General features: G+C 26.8%; 1 protein-coding gene across 3 annotated transcripts in view; it reads left to right on the forward strand.

Annotated features, from left to right (window-relative positions):
• Positions 1 to 18,363, forward strand: part of LOC100213514 (protocadherin Fat 4) — a 171,266-nt gene that overhangs the window by 127,767 nt on the left and 25,136 nt on the right. For all 3 annotated transcript variants that reach the window (XM_065800824.1, XM_065800826.1, XM_065800825.1), the window contains exons 16-21: positions 743 to 928; positions 2,877 to 3,469; positions 9,166 to 9,265; positions 13,115 to 13,304; positions 17,583 to 17,826; positions 18,062 to 18,268. In XM_065800824.1, coding sequence (XP_065656896.1) covers positions 743 to 928; positions 2,877 to 3,469; positions 9,166 to 9,265; positions 13,115 to 13,304; positions 17,583 to 17,826; positions 18,062 to 18,268 — 1,520 coding nt within the window. The remainder of the gene's footprint in view (positions 1 to 742; positions 929 to 2,876; positions 3,470 to 9,165; positions 9,266 to 13,114; positions 13,305 to 17,582; positions 17,827 to 18,061; positions 18,269 to 18,363) is intronic.

Here is an 18,363-nt window from a genome sequence, read left to right on the forward strand (position 1 = left end):
TGGTTTTCGCTGTTGTTCTGGCCTTGTAGATCTTTTCCATTTTGAACAAGTAGTATTTCATTGTACCATGAATGCATCAAAGTTGCTAAGCAGCACATATTTAATCTCAGATTCCTTTAGGTTAACTGCTTTAATTTCTCTGAATCCTAATCCACTGATTTTTAAGCATTTATTTCCATTCCATATCAAGTTATCAATTCAAAAGCATTTAATCAATGCTTTGATGTTGCCTTAGAAACTTAATTTTGACCTAACTAATTGCTTTTGTTTCATGATGTTTTAACTGCTGATTGGTCTGACTGAAACTCATAAGCAGGCAGTACTGTACATGTTCTTTAACATTTTTATTGTATTTGAAAGATGCTAATAGTTAATGAAAGGTTTTTATGTATTTTTATGACATTTTTACATATTTATAAGCATTTGGTCTTTACAAATTTTGCTTTCTTGCTTTTGAACTGTCTCTGTTGGTATTTTCCAGCAACAAGCTAATCATTTTCTTTTTCCCAATCTTATTTATTGATCTTGAATTTGTTGAAATTAAGTGTGTTGCTGATTGGAGGAACTCAGCCATTTTTATTTTATGCATAAAATGACACATTAAACATTAATTATGTTAGTTAATTTATTAATGATATTAATTAGTTATAATAGTTTTTAATACTAAATTTAAACTAATTTTCAATCACTTTTTGCTTCATATAGTATTTGCATGAAAATACACTTTTAAATTTTGATGTAGATACAAATGATTTTGCACCAATATTTATTGATCAACCTTATGTAAAGTCTTTAAATGAGAATGTAGAAATTGGAACTGATGCTTTGTTAATCAAGGCTAAAGATAATGATTTTGGTCCAAGTGGAGATCTTACTTTTTCAATAGAGAGTCTGCAAGGTCTACCGTTTACTATAAATTCTAAAACAGGTTAAATTTTTTTATTTGTAATTTTCATATTTGTTGATCCTGTTTTTACTTACATTTTTCTATATTTGTAATATAAAATTTCAATTATTTTTATATCAATTTATATACATTTTTATATATATGTATAGTTTTTATACATGTATGTTTATATACATTTATATTTTATATACACTGAGCTTTTCATAATAAGATTTTTTTATCACAATATTTTTGAGCTGAAGTTAAAAAAAAAGAATTTCAGTCAAACAAATTTTAATAAAAAGGTTTTTAAAAAATTTTTCTTTCAAAATTTATTAAACTTATAATCAATTTTATCAAAATAAATGCTTTTATTTTTCAACAATTTATATATATAATGCATAAATATATTATTCAATTATAAAAAAATGCATTACTTATTTTTAAGCATTACTTGTTAAATATTACAATAATCTTTAGCTGTTATAGTTTGTATAAATTACTATTGGCTTCACCAGTTAAATAGCTTCGTTTTTATTTAAATTTTAAAAATGGTGCCCGAAACAAGATTTATCCTGCCATTTCTTGCAGAGCACACTTTTTTTATTTTTCTAGGGTCTCCCTAATTTTCCTTTCAAACTTTTTATTTTCTACTTTTAATGTTCTTGTTTTTCCCAAATAATTACTTTTTTGGCCATAGGTTTTATGAAATGCTAATGATAGGTTTTATGAAATGCTAATGATAGGGTTACTACAGATTGATTAAGCTCTTTGGAGAGCTTAAATATAACCTTTAAATAAAACAGTTTCTCCGTGCAGCAGCCTTGTTCGTCAAGGTTCGTGTTTCGGAGTTAAAGAGTTGAGAGAGGGTTATAACCACTATTAAGTAGCCTCCTCATCTGTAGTGGCCTTCTCGGCCTTGAGGAGGTGAATAACAAAAAAAAAAAAAAAAAAAAAAACAGTTAAAATATTTGGATTGTGATTGTGCAGTTTTATCTGAATGTTAGTGATAGCATCTTTTTAGTATATTATTTATGATATGATATATATTTATCATTTAAATAAGTTTGCGAAATTTTCTGAAATAATAAAATTATTAGTAATGAGAGAAACTGCATTTCTTGATGTTTTTAAAGTAATATATATATATATATATATATATATATATATATATATATATATATATATATATATATATCGTTAAATAAATTGAAATATAAAAAGATATAAAAGATATAAAGGATCAGGGTAACAACATCAGTTTTTGCTATGTCTAATAACATCTGTTTAACAACATCTGTAAATACACTGAGGTATTATAACATCTGTCCAATAACATCTGAAATTTCACTGATTATACATCAATGAAATTTTAGTAACATCTGTGTATAAGGTATATAACTACTACAGATGTAGTTACATCTTTTTAATTATCTAAGTATAATAACATCTGTACAACTATTATTTTAATCAGATGTAGTTTCTTATATGGTTTTTTTCAAATGTAGTTACATCTGTCAAATGTTATTAAGTAATAATGCATTATTTTAACCAGATGTAATTATGTATATGGTTTTTTTTAGATGTAGGTACATCTGGAAAAAAATATTAAATATATAAAATTTTTTCAGATGTAGTTACATCTGGAGGAAATTCTTTCAGATGTTATTGTACTTGTTGAAAAATTACCAGATGTAGTTACATCTTCCTAAAGATGTTGTTAGGGAGTTTTGAATTTCCAGATGATATAGAACTGATGTAGTAAATAAAAAATACAGATGATCTTGGACAAAAGTGTACAGATGATCTTGGACTACTCCACAGATGTTGTTGGACAGATGTAGTAATCTTTTACTGATAAGAAAAGTGTAGATATAAATCAAAAACAAATTTGAATTATTTTTTTGATACAGCTGGAGCGATTTTAGAACATATAAATAATAGTAAATAATAATGATAAATAAGTAATATTTTAAAATTTGTTTCATAGGTTTGATTACAACAAAAGGGTTTATCGATTATGAAGTAACTCAAAGTTTTTCATTCACTGTCTATGTTCAAGATGGTGGAGCGCCATCTTTAAAAGCTAATGCATCAGTTTTTATACAAATTGTTGATTTGAATGATAATGCTCCAATCATGGTGAATCAAACCATTTATGTAGTAGAGAATGAAGTTAAAGAGAAAACAATATTTGTTTTAAATGGTGTAGACAAAGACAGTGGTTCAAACTCCATAATAGATTACTCTCTAATGGATTCAAAATTACCTTTTAAAATTCAGCATGATCAACTAAAGGTTAATGGCATTCTTGATCGAGAAAATATTAGTAAATATAGCTTTGAAATCAGTTTAACTGATCGTGGCATACCTCCGCAAAAAAGTATATCAACTATTATTATCATTATTAATGATGAAAATGATAATGGTCCTAAGTTTCGAAAAAGTTTGTATGATTGTTCTGTTCGAGAAAATTCTCCTGTTGGTACATTTGTATGTTCTGTTGATGCAAGTGATGTTGATGCTGGAGAAAATGCCACATTGTCTTTTTTTATATTTAGTGCTCTGTTAAAAATAGATCAGGTAAATTTTTTTATTTTATTAGGTGAAAGGTTCTTTTTTTATATATTTTTAATTATTATATATTATGTATTAATATATTTACTGTAATCTATATTGTTGTGAAATTTTTTTTGAATATTTTGATTATTGTATATTGAATATGTTAATTGTTAAATATCAGTCATTCTTTAAGTCATTCTTTAAATTGTTAAATATCAGGTAACATCTTTAAGATTATTGAATCCTTCCTTACCAATTGTAGTGTAAAAGTTGTCCTTGATGGACAGCACTTTTTATTGATTCCTTTAATTTTAGGGGTTCCTCAAGGTTCCATACTTGGCCCTAAACTTTTTTTAATTTGCATTAATTTTTATTAATAATTAAATAAATCAATAATTTTAATTTGCATTAATCTACCAGAAGTTCTCAAATCTAAGGTGGTATTGTTTGCTGATGATAGTACCATTTATTCTTGTCTTGATTAGAAGCCAACACAATCTGATTGCTTGGAGGGCGCATTTGAGCTTGAAAAAGATCTCACTTATGCTACAGCATGGTTCTCTCAGTGGTTTGTGAACTTTAACTCAACTAAAACTCAATTTTTCTTAGCTAATTGTTATTGCAACAATCTAGATCTTCCTATTTTTATGAACGGTAATGTACTCAATGAGTTATCTACTTTTTGTCTTCTAGGATTAACTATTACTTCTAATCTTTCTCGGAAACTGTCTTGGAAATCAAATCCATTGAAAGTTAGTATCTGTTAACACTGCATCTCTTTATTGAGCTTGCCACTTTCTTACTCTGGGTTCTATTCTTTATCTCCATAAATCTCAAATCCGTCCTTGTATGGAATACTGTTGCCATATCTGGAGCAGATCTTTGAATGGCACCCTTTTTTTTTGGACAAGGTGCAAAAATGCATTGTAAACATAGTTGGACCTGCAGCCAACCTTCAACCATTTTCACATTGTTGTAATGTTGCTTCTCTTTCTCTTTTCTATAAATGCTGTAAAGGGTGCTGCTCTAAAGAGCTAACATCTTTTGTGCCATCTACTAAAATTCATTCTTGTGTTACTCACTATCAATTTTTAAGTGACAAGTAACACAAGAATTTTACTAAAATTCTTGTGTTACTTGTCACTTAATAGATAATTTTACTAATATTCATTCTCATGTTACTCATCACTCACTGATGAGTCATGATGAGTGATGAGTACTCATCACTCATGTGATGACTCTGTCCTTTTATATAGTCTTTTGTTTGTTAAATACTATTAAAACATCTGATGTACAAAACACCTCAATAGCTGAAGTGGTTAGCTTGCAGCATTCAAATGCAAAGCGTCATGGTTCAAATTTTTGTGATGGCTTGTTGTGTTTTTTTTTTAATCTTTTTCAGTTTTTCTAAAATACATAATAAAACACTTTTAGAGTTTTATAGATGTTACATATTTAAAGTTATTATACACTATAACTAATGCATATTTATATATATATATATATATATATATATATATATATATATATATATATATATATATATATATATATATATATATATACATATATATATATAAACATGTATGTATATATGTATGTATGTATGTATGTATGTATGTATGTATGTATGTATGTATGTATGTATGTATGTATGTATGTATGTATAGTTGTATGTATAATTGTATGTATATATGTATGTATGTATGTATGTATGTATGTATGTATGTATGTATGCATGCATTTTGTTTATTAAATAGTTTTAAAGTATTTGTAAATTAATTTTATTTTTAAGTATTACAACACCCCTCAGTGGCCTCAGTGGTTAGCTCACAGTGTTTCTGATGTGCTTTACCATGGTTCAAATCCTTCCGCTTTTTTTTTTTAAAGTTTTTTTGATTTTTTTAAATACAAAATAAAACACTTTTGAAGTTTTATAGATATTATTTGCATAACCAGGCGGGTAGTGAGAGCTTTAGCTCTCACTTCCCATCAAGTAGTATAATTATACTCAATAGTATGTTTGTCATTGCAACTAAAATAAAAAAACAAAGTCATTTTTATAAAAAAAAGAATTAATTGCATAATAAACTGCAATTTTTTGAAAAAGGCACAATTATTGCAATAAAATAAAAAAGTTAAAAAAAAGAGTGTCAATTAAAATGCGAATGTTTTTGATTAGATTGGACTAACTAATAAATATAAAATTATTACACTTTAAATTATATTAATAAAATATAAAATTTTTTATCTGATAAAATGTATATATATATATATATATATATATATATATATGTATATATATATATATATATATATATATATATATAAATTATAGAAAAAATGTTTCATAGGGAGTTTTGTCATTATTTGGAACAGAAAGTTCTGTCATATTTAGTATATATTAGTGCTGTCAAAGTATATTTGGCAACTAAAAGAAAAAAATATTAATTTTAAATTAAACTGGTCTACTCTAAAAACTGCACTTGCCTATAGTAACATTTTTAAAAAATGTATACTATGTTTACAAGAAAAATTTGAAATCATTACCCATTCAGATCAAGAAAATTTACTAAACAAAAAATCTAAAAAAAATCTGAATTAATTTCTATATGCAGACATGAAAATAAATACTTTTTAAAAAAATTATAAAAACAAATGAACAGGCTAAAATTATCCTAATTCTAAAGATTCTTTTTATGATTAACTACACTCTCTTGTTAGTCATTTATTCCAAAAAGATTTTAAGTTTGGGTTTGACATTGATGCTGCTTTTTTAGAATTTTTGTAAAAAACAAAAAAATAATTATTTTTGTAATAAAATTTATAAAGCATTGACAAAAAATTGTATTTTTTTCATTTGAATATATCAAATATTAAAACTATCTTCTTTATTGAATGTATGTACAATTATACTCACTGCCCAACTCTATTTTATTGCCTAATTTACTACCTAATTAAATTTTACATCACATAAGTATAATTTATTTTTTCAGACATATGAAAGGTTAAAAAGAATAAATTGTAGTTATTTATTCTACTAATTTAAGAAGAACATGTTATCTCCTAAAATATTCCATCATTGGTGTACCAGATAAAAAGAAAATATAAATACATAATAATACTGAAACTGTTTCTACCAGAAACAGTTTCAAGCAGAAAGGAGAAAAGCAAAAAGATAAGAAAGAAAAGATGAAGAAGAAAGTTACAGAAGAATCTTCATTTTCAGAAACTGAGGTTTCTGAAAATGAAGATATTTTATCTGAGTATTTGTTTATGAAATGAGTTCTGAACAAGATTCTCTTATAGCTTACTACTGAAAAACTTATTGAACCAACATCTGCTTGTGCTACAAGATACAATATAACTATTGGAGATCATTTTATTATGTTAACTGGTATTCTTAATGCTGCTAATATTAATATTGAAAATTTTAATTTAAATAAATTTTGTTAAAGTTTAATTTAAAATAAGTAAAATTTTAATAAAATAAAACAAGTTAAAAGTTGTCCATTGTTCACACTTATATATAAATGATAGACAGGCATTAAGTGTATCCACTCCAGATGCCTTGGATTCAGAAGACATGTCAATTGTTCACATAATTGAAAAAAAAAAGAAGTTAAGAGAGATTTAAGTTAAGATAAGAGAGATTTTTAACATTTTTCATTACTATGATTACTTTGCAAGTAAATATGCAGACCAGAATATGTAAATCAAATATGTAGATCAAATATGTAGATCAAATATGTAGATCAAAATGTAGAATCAAATATGTAGAATCAAATATGTAGATCAAAGGCAAAATGTGATGCTTGTTGCAAGAGAGGAGAGAAAGAAGATGCTGCTAATTTTAACACAAATTGTATTTGCTATGAAAAAATTTGAAAAAAATGTATTTTTAAAATTTTTGTGACATTCCACTTACGTAATCGCCAATAATTTTCTTTCTTAGTTCCAATCCAAGACTGTCGGGAGCCATTTTTGCACTTGAAGTCATAAAAATAATAAAAATAAATAATCACGCTTCTCAAGGCTTACCGTGTTACATTTACCTTGTGATGATACAATAATACTCTGTGGAACACAACGTCTTGGTTGGATGTGGACTGGATTGATGTAATGAAACACTTGTTGTATTTCACTTCTTGTATTGATGTTCTTCGATAAAACACTTTGATAAAACTCACTTCGATAAACTGTCTTGATAATACTGACTGATTGACTTCCATATACTGACTGAATTACATGTCGATTTACATGTCTCTTATATAGTAAAATGAACCTGTGTGAACCTGTTCTGGAAGATTCTAGATGCTTCTTTTTGATGCTTCTGGATGCTTCTGAATGTTTCTGGATATTTCTGGATGCTACTGGATGCTTCTTCTGGAAACTTCTGGAAGCTTCTGCATGCTTCTGGAAACTTCTGGATACTTCCTTTAATTATTAAAAAACTTCGGTGACGTTGACACGGACCAGACTTAAGAAAATGAAACAAACCAAAAAAGTTGCACTTGTTTTGTCCGCCGCAAAATGGCACTTGTCAACAAAGTTCTGCCTGTGTGCTGTCACCTGTCAGCTGATTGCTCATGTCATGGCATGCTATGACTCCAGACTCCTGAACTGTTTGCTGTGGTAGTATAGTTCATTTCGTTTTTAAGACATGTAAAATTAGGAACACTTTTTAGCATTGTTCGATGTTGGTTGCAAATGTTTTGTCCAATACTGTATGTATATATATATACATGTGTATATATATTTATACACATATATATGTGTGTGTGTGTGTGTGTGCGTGTGTGTATATACTCCTGGATGGTTGCTGAGGCATCATGATGCGTAAAAAAGTCCAGATGGCCACCAAGTCTATAATAGGATTTAGACCACCAAGTTTATTATAGTTCTGCAGAAATTGCAGAACAATTGTTAAAAGGATCAGTTTTGTCAACAGGACTCTGAGTGTGTTGCAACAGCACTGAATGGTCATCTTTAGTTTTTACAACAAAATGTTTTTATATATAACATTAAGTTTTTTTAAAAGAGTTAAATTAGAATATCAGAAAAGATTTTAAAAATTAAAAAAATACTTTATATTTAACTAAATAGACTGCCGGCCCCTCATTTGACATATGCGCACTCCCTGCTTGTTCTACCTATCTATATCTGTCAATGTATGTGCACTCCACTGCACTTATCCTTAAATAAATTAGTTGATAAAGCAAAAATGAAATAACAATTAAATAAAACAAATATAGTTAAATAATAAAAACAGTAAAACCATTATTAGAATATTTATATATTGTTAAAATTCTGAATATTTTAAATATATTCTGAATTAAAAAAACAAAAAACTTTCTAGTCTATAAAGTTTCGTGGCTTTTTAAAAAGAAAAATTTTATGAGCTTTTTTTCAGTTAAAAAACTTTTTTTGTCAACTTTAAACTCAAAAAAACTCAAAAGCTGTATTTTATTTTAAACAGTAAACCTTATATATATATATATATATATATATATATATATATATATATATATATATATATATATATATATATATATGTATATATATATATATATATATATATATATATATATATATATATATATATATATATATATATATATATATATATATATATATGAATATAAGTAAAATATAAAATCATAGTTAACAAGTATAAGATATATTAAATATATAGTCTCATATTTATATTTTTTTAGATAAGTGGAGAAATCAGAACCAATAGTTTAATAGATAGAGAAGTGTTAAATAACATAACAACTACAATCCAAGTGAAAGACAATGGCAAAAAACAAAGAGGTTTTTATTTAATATCATTATTTTGTACTTATTTATTAACAATATTATCATTGTTAAATTGTAACAGTTTATATTAGTTTTGAAAACTGCTTTTTATTAATGAAGAAAGAAACAGAAGTTTCTTTAATGATCATAATTAAAAACAAGTGAAGGGGAGTCTTAAAAGAGAAATATATAAAAGATTGAAAGGTGCTGCCAGCAAAAAAACAGCAAAACAAACTACAAAACATTAAGCTTGACTTTAATAATGAGCAGTAGATAAATCAGTCAACAACAGCGACTCCAACACAACAACAGGAGCAAACCAACTCAAGTGTAAAAAGTGTTGTAGTGTTTTGAGCAAAGCTTAACCAAGTCAAAATAGTGGATGGTGTGAAAAGTGCAAAAAGTCAAAATGCAAATTTTGTCTTTGTCAAACATGCATTCCAAAAAGAGTTTTATTGCACCAAAAAGTACAGCACAAGTGACTCAACTCAACCTCCAAAATTTCTTAAAGATTCAACATCATCACATAAATAAAAATATTTTTTTTATTAATTGGTTGTTTTTTTAACTGTTATTATTGATTTTTTTTTAATTATTATCATTGGTTGCATTTTTCAATTAAGTATTCTTTTAATTACTCATGAATTTGCAATTTCACACTCCCCAAATATGAGGGTGGAATTAATTTTTTTTTATTCCAATTAAATAAAGTTTCTGAAAAAACTTTTAAAAAAAGTTAATTATATAAAATTAATATCATTTTTTAGGTAATTTGTGATACTTCAAAAAACAAGTGTATAATTTATAGATGTTTGAGTTGTACAGGGACAGATGCCCTATAGCTATTTCTTTTTAAAGAGCTCGAAGAACTAAATTTTGATGATGAGTTAAGTCTAAACCAGTGACATCAAGGTACTGACAAAACCCAACTTGTCACACAAACTGAAAATGTTGAAACTTATATAGAGTTGTTGGCAAAGTTTATCCATGAACTAATTGATCGTTTGTTTATTTCTAAATGTCAAACAAAGTTTCCTAAAAATTCAAAACCTGAAAGTGAAAGTGTATTATGATTTGTGACTTTTTAGAAAATTATGAGAATATTTGTGCAAGATGAGAGCCAAAGTTATCATTGGTCACCCTTCACCCAGTTGTCTTATACTATAAAGTAATTGAGATTGTTTTACTTGAGTCGTTTTGTTTTATGTCCGATGATATGATGCATGACATCTGTTTGTTTATCAAATTCAAACCATTTTAGGTTATATTAAAAAAGCTCTACCTTTAATTACGAAATTGTGTTACTTTTCTGATGAAGTGGAGAACAGTATTAAAATTATAAAAATTTCCAAATGCCAAACCTTAAAAGATTTTTTGTTGGAGGATGAATGGATTTTCTTGTAACCAGTCATGGCAAATCTTCTTGTGATGCGATAGGTGGTACTGTAAAATGGACAACAGTAAGAGAAATTTTGTAATGTCTAAAAGAAAATTCAACTATAACAGTGAATACAATTTTTGAATTTGCACCCATAAAATGCAAACGATAAAACTCTTTAAAAAAATCTATGATTAAAGTTAAAGCACAAAATTAATGATTTGAAAAGAGAAAAGTAAAACCAGGAACTTGAAGATTTCACCATCGCATACCTGTTTTAAAAACATGTATGACATTTAAAAACAATAGCAACAATAAAAATACAAAACCTATCAGTATAACCAACAAATCAATTTATCAAAAATTAAGTACAATAAATTTTGTACAGACATTATGCATGTACATATGACTCATTTTGGTGGATTGCAGTAGTTGAAGAAAAAGATTAGAAGTTTAATGTTATAAAAATGTTGTTTATGCATTCAAATGGTCCATTTGAACAGTTTTTCTGGTCAAAAAGCGATGATTGTTGTAGGGTACCAATCACTAATATAATATCGATATTAAGTGCACCAACTATAATATCAGACAATTGTTATAAAATTTCAAAACAATTTTTTTTAAATAAAATCATAAAAATGCAATAATTTTTGTTATAAATATACATCAAAAATTATAAATAAAATTATATATAAATTAAGCATGCATGGTTTTGTTTATTATTTTGAATAATATGAAAAACCAAAATTGCTATGATTAATATTGTTATAAAATTTTTATTTAATTTTTAAAACATATTTTGCAAAAGGAATTTTTTTTGTCATATTGTACTTAAAACATATACTAATCTAATTTAAAATTTAAAAAATTTACAGCACGCCCCAACTTTTTGCTGGTTCAAGTACTCTTTGTTTTTATAATTGCGATTAATTTCTTTATAATTAGAGTATGAGTTTTTTATTTATGTATCTAAACTCTTCACCTGAAGGTTAACTAAGTTTTAGTTAATCTTCAGGAGATTAACTTATTTTTAGCTTTCTATCTTTTAAAGACATGGTTTTATAAGGAAAAATGTAAATCTAAAAATGGTGGGAATTGATCAAAACAATATAAGTCAAAAATAAAATATAACACGGACACGGAATTACTCTTTAGCATCATCTTAAATATTGATTTTTACAAAAGGGATTCAGAGATTTCCAGAAATTTTCAGTAGTAGAAAAAAAGATTCATTTTAACAAAATATTACATGTAAAAGTAACATTAATTTAGTTTAAAAAAAGGATAACTTTTACTTGTAAAAGAAATTTACTTTTAATTAATTTATTTATTCTTATATTATTATTAATTATTAATAATTATATAAGATATATTAATTATTATTAGTAGATTATTATATTATTATTAGTTATGTTAAAAAGTAGCTTATTAACATAAAATATGAAAAAGAAAAAAGAAATTAGTTTTTTTTTATTATTCAAGTCACCTCCTTAGAGCTTGAATAGGGAGTCACTACAATCAGTTTTTTTTAAAACTCTCTCAACTCCAAAAAAAAATTCCAAAACATAAATAGAAAACAAAATATAAAATAAGAGTAAACTTTTAATTTTTTAAATACTTCAATTTAAATTATTACTTTAAAAGTTTATAACTTGTTTTATACTTAAGTATGGAAAGTTTAAAACAAGGTTAAGTTTCTTTACTTTGTATTCGTCAAATAACAACACTGTTTCATGTTGCTGTTACATGCAGACTGTAAGAAGATTAACATTTAAAAGCATTTGACATAATCACTGTTCTAACTAATAATTTCTTATATATTGAATTATGATCAAATTGTTGCCTCAAACTAAGTGAAAACTTTTAAATCTGAATGTGAAAATTACATTTTTGTGTTTTTACGCATAAAATTAAATTATAAAATTGTAAAATAATGTTATTTTTTAAATTTAAATTTTTTTTTACATGTAAATGTAAATTTTTTTTGAACATACAAAAGAAATTATGTAATTTTCTTTTTTTCACAAAAACTTAAAAAAAAAAAGTTAGTAAAAGAACCATTTTTAATTTCAAATCTTCTTACAAATTTTCAGTTCTTTTATAAAGTAAATCATTTGAGGACCTTTCCAACTATAGAAATATAACACTTTCCAAATATAGAAATATAACACTTGCTTATAAAAATACTTGCAATTAATCATCTTATTGTTGTGTTTATTGTTTTTGTTTTTTTTGTTTGTTCGTTTTTTTGCATCTATATTATTATTGAGATATTGTAAAATCAGAATAATAGTTAATATAGCATAAATAGAGTGTTAAATAAATAAATAAGTTGTCCTAATAATATATAAAGCCTGATTTAAGCTAATTTATTAGGATCAATGGAGGATGTAACTAGATTTATGAGAATGTGCCTGGTTGATGTTTAAAAAATATTTTGTTTGGAAACAACTTTGGAACTCCATCATTTTTTATTTTTTTTTTAGAATCAAAGGCTCTGTTAAGTGTTACAATACTTGATGAAAACGATAATAAACCAAAATTTGATTTTATCAGCTACAACTTTAGTTTTGTTGAAGAGCAAAATGCTGGAACAGAAGTTGGGAAAGTTTTTGTCACTGATGAAGACATGGGAAGCAATAAAGAAATTGTCTTTGATGTAATACATACTGATAGGTAATACAATAATGCATTAATTACAGATGAATATTACTGACAGATGATAATTATTACTGACAGATGATAGTTATGATAATTATTACTGACAGATGATAATTATGGTAATTATTAATTATAGGTAAGATAGTTAACACAGAAAAGTAAAATAAAGTGTGAATGTTAAATATAACAAATAACTAAAAATAAATAAATAAAAAAGATTTTTTACAAAATTTTAAAAGTAACAATCTTTTCTATCAACTGTAACTGTAAAATTAATTTAAATATTAATTATTAATTAATTTAAATATTAAATATTAATTAAACATTAATTACAATATTAATAATTGTAATATTTTAATAAGCGTTGTAATACTAGTATAATAAATTTAAGTAAAATCACAATCTAACACTAATTTTTAACGATGGTTCTTTTCAGCTTTACCACAAGTCAATATACTTTAGATACATACATACGATTTCTATTCACCTAACGAGTATACTAAAAAGTAAACCAAGGTCTATCGAGCTAAGATTGTCAATCGCATTGTCAAGTGAAACTAAAAAAAAAAAGCCTTCGTTGTCATCAAGAAGCTTGAAATTTTTTGGGTACAATTATCAGCTTGCATGCCATCCAATTATAAAACCAGCAGATAACAATTATAAACACAAGATAATTCTGTACAATCCTTTTCAATGTAAGTGTTATAACAAAAATAGGCAAATGTTTTTTGAACCTCAATGATGTCTACTTTCCAATTAACCACTGGCTTCATAAAATATTTAATAAGTAGTAATTTATTTAAGTAGTTTTTAAAAACTCTAAAAAACAATTTGACCTCTCGAACTATCCTACAATTAGTTTTCACTCTAATATTAGTTTCTTTATATAAAGTTTTTGAGACTATTAAATTATTTCTTTTTAACTGCAGTATTAAAGTCATTCTTGACGGTCTACACTCTTCTTCATTTCGAGAAACTTTAAGGGTACCACAAGGTTTTATATTTGTTTCTGTATTGTTTCTTATTTACAATAACTTTATGAAAATTTTACATCTAAAGTGGCTCTATTTGCTGACGACTCTTGTCATCAGCAAATAGATATAAATTAAGTATAAAGTCAGACAACATAAAATGTCGTCTGACTTTATACCCTTGTCTTGAAAAAGTCTTCATTTTTTGATTGCTTAGAACAAGCAGACGAAGACTAAAAGCACATTGTAAATGTAATTAGACCTGCTTTATTTGCCTCCTTTTCAACAAGTTGCATCTTTTTATTGTATCTGTCCCTTTAATTCTGTACCTTAAATTCTGCTATTCCTTTTTCTGATTTTATGCTATGAAAACTTTTATTAGTTCAGATTTTTTCCTTGCACATCAAAAAAACCTTATTACTCTCACCCATTTTCCTTTTTTATACATCCTACAACTTTATTGATGGAACTACAGATGAAAGCTCCTTTGAGCAGCGATCATGATGATTTACGACAATGGGAAAGAGGCTCAAGCTTAGCAAATAGACCAGGTTACAGAACCACAATAAAAATACTTTTATATTTAAGTGTGTGAGTGTGAGTATGTGTGTGTGTGTGTTATTGCATTTCCTGAAAAAGTTATCAACGGATATAAACGTTTTTTTAAAAATATATATCTTTGTTTAGAACCGAAAAAACGAGACCATCAATAGGTATTGAAATAGTTGTAATATTTTAGATGATACTGTCAGGATAAGAAAATTTTAAGAAAAATATTTTGTTAGATATTTGTGATCAAGAAGAAATATTGTTGAATATTAAGAATGAGACTTAGATGAATGACAAGTCAAGTGAGATTGAATTTTAATTGATGGAACTAGAGATTAAAGCTGCTTTCAGCCGCAACCATGATAGTATTTGTAGAAAAGAGAAATAGATGCTACTTTATGACAATGGGAAAGAGGCTCAAGGTGAGCAGATAGACTGGGTTCAACTGCTTTTACAATGCGTTTTTGGGCCTTATCTAGAAGAGAAAGAGTATTATTAGAAGAGCCAGTCCAAATATGACAATAGTATTCCATACAGGGATGAATAAGAGATTGCAGAGGTAGAGAATGGAATCAGGAGAGAGAAAAAGATAATAAAGAAAAGCAACCTTAGCAGATGTTAATTTAGCATTCGATTGTATATATAACTTTTCCAGACCACCATATAAAACAAGCTTATGGAGAAGACCAGCATCCTAAACTTTGTCGAAAGCCTTAGATATGTCAAGAGCATTAACTCTTTTGGAGAACAATTTTGTAAGACTGTGACAGAAATGTTGTCTGAACCACAAGCCATAGAAGTTTAATCAAGATATGGCTTAGCAACGGAAGTTGGAGATAGCAAGGGATGCTGGAGTGATTTGAATGTCTAACAATGGGTTAACATGTTTAATTTAAACAGAAGGAGGAAAATGGCCATAAGGTTTGAGAGTCGAGTTAGAAAAAAAGTTGTTTGCAAATAGTTCTGCCTTATTCTTGAGACAGGTAATAAGATCAGTCCCATAAAGGAGATATAGAATGTTAGACCTACCTTTATTAACCAGGCTGTTAAAGATTTTCCAAAAGTCTCTAGAGCGTAATTTCTGAGATAGGATACGAGATTTAGTGAACTGAGAATAATGGAGCTTAGCATCTGACAGCACCTTTTTACATCAATTTCTTGCAATAATAAATGCTATTTGTTCTCAGCAGAGTTATTCTTTTGAAAAAAATGATTATGATTAAATATAGCAGCTGCAGGTTGAAAACCATGGAGTAGAATGAGGCTTGACTTGGAACCGACGAGAAGGAACAAAAGCATCCATTCCTGTCTGAATCCAGGATGTTACCTAGGTGGCGTATTTTTCAGCTGAGAGGGAAAAGACATCAGCCCAAGGACTCATGAAAAGAGTCCCAGACAGCTTTAGAGTAAATAGTAAGTACTGTGATGAAAGGGTAAGCCCGAAAAGGAAGTATGAGATGAAAGATTTAAAGAGATCATTGCATGGTCAGAACCACTTAAGGGAGAACAAGAAGAAACTGAACACAAGCTAGGGTCAGAACATAAATCAAGGAGTGAAGGTAAATGATTAGGGTTGTCAGGAAAACAAGTCACAAAGTTATCTAAGTAAGAGAGTGAAAAATGCAGAAGTTATACGTTATAGTGCCAACAGGGTCAGTGGCGTTAGAGCCTAGCCATTCAGTGTGATGAGCATTAAAGTCACTAATAACAACAATATTGGCGCAAAGAGAGAGAGAATGGTCAATTTGATCAGAAATTTTATCTAAAAGAGTGCAGTCTTGGGAAGAAGGAGAATGATAAAGAACAAAGAGAAAGGTGATAGAGTGAAGAGGTGCTATTATATATATAACATGATTTCATGACAAATAGGTAAATTAATGCATATGTATACACCTAAGCCAAGCATGTGACTATTGGAGTCTTTGCGAATCAAAAAATAGTACCCATCAACGCTGAAATCAGAAAAAGGAATAGCAGAATTTAAATTAGTCTCATTAAGAGCAAGCAAGCTATACCCTAATTAGGCGATAACAAGAAGATTTGCATAGCCACTATTAAGGAAGCCCAAGCAAAAACCAATGAAAAGAGTCAAGAAGATCTAGCATTCATTATCCTAGGCAGAAAATAATGTAACATAAGTTTACATCTATGCCAACCTAATAAATAAAGGAGGGGATTTAGGCTGGTCAACAGAATTATTCTGCTTACCCCTAAAGTCTTTTTGTAGGAGGCCTCCTATAAGACAGTAGCTAGATGTAGTTAACATCTGCCCAAGATGAGTATTTTTATTGAGACATCACCTCTAGCCTTTACTTTTTATTATATATGTATGTATATATATATATATATATATATATATATATATATATATATATATATATATATATATATATATATATATATATATATATATATATATATATATATATATATATACAGCCCTCGGTATTGGAGTCAGCATTGCTGAATGCTGACCTAACTGCCTATTTAAAAGTATTTGAGGTCATCAAATAATTGCTGAACTCATTGCTATGTTTTATGTTAACCCTTATGTTAAAATTTTTTTTTTTTTGCCAATCTTTGCCGATTTCTAACAGTTTGAGGTTGGCAATTTATTGCTGACCTTATTTTTCCTAATTCCAAGGTTTTATATATATATATGCATGTATATACATATATATATATATATATATATATATATATATATATATATATATATATATACATATATTTTATTTTTATTTATTTAACTAACTTTAAAAAATGTATTTAGATTTTGGATTGATAGCCTAGACAATGGGATAGGTATTATAAAAGCTAAAAAACTGAATCGTGAAGAAAGGGACTTGTACAAGTTCATAGTAAGAGCCTTTGATAAAGGAACACCTTCTCTTTCTTCTTGGGTCAATGTTGTTGTTACTATTACAGATATAAATGATAACGTGCCATTAATTGAAGAAAAGAAATATCAAAGAAGTATTAAAGAAACTGTATCATTTGGAACGTTTGTTCTTAAGGTTATTTCTTTAAAAAATGTTTTTGTTTGTTAAGAAAAAAAAAATATTTTTTTCATTAAGACAATTTGAAGGACATTTTTGCTAAAATCTTTTAGCTTTTTTAATGTCATTTTTTAACACGACTCTATGAATTTTAAGAATATTTTTATCAATATCTTTTTTTTCTTCTCTTTCAAAATTAATAAATCTTTTTTTTTTAGATTTTTTTAGTTTTCTTATGCAAAATTTTTTTCAGATTACTGCCTCTGACCTTGATATTGGTAAAAATGGTCAATTTGTTTACAAAATTAAAAGCAGCCTGAATTCTCATAATTTTTTTATTAATTCAAGTACAGGTGTGATCATGACAGCTGCAGCATTAGATTATGAGACAGTTCCATCTTATATTTTGAATATTGAAACTATAGATCAAGGGTCACCACCTTTATCTGATAGTGCAGTTGTAAGCATTTTCCCATCATATATAACTACCTATTAAATATATGTTATACTTTACAAATTCTTATTCAAATGTAAATCTTTAATTAGGATTTTATT

The sequence above is a fragment of the Hydra vulgaris genome, chromosome 07 (assembly GCF_038396675.1).
Source record: "Hydra vulgaris chromosome 07, alternate assembly HydraT2T_AEP".
NCBI lineage: Eukaryota > Metazoa > Cnidaria > Hydrozoa > Anthoathecata > Hydridae > Hydra > Hydra vulgaris.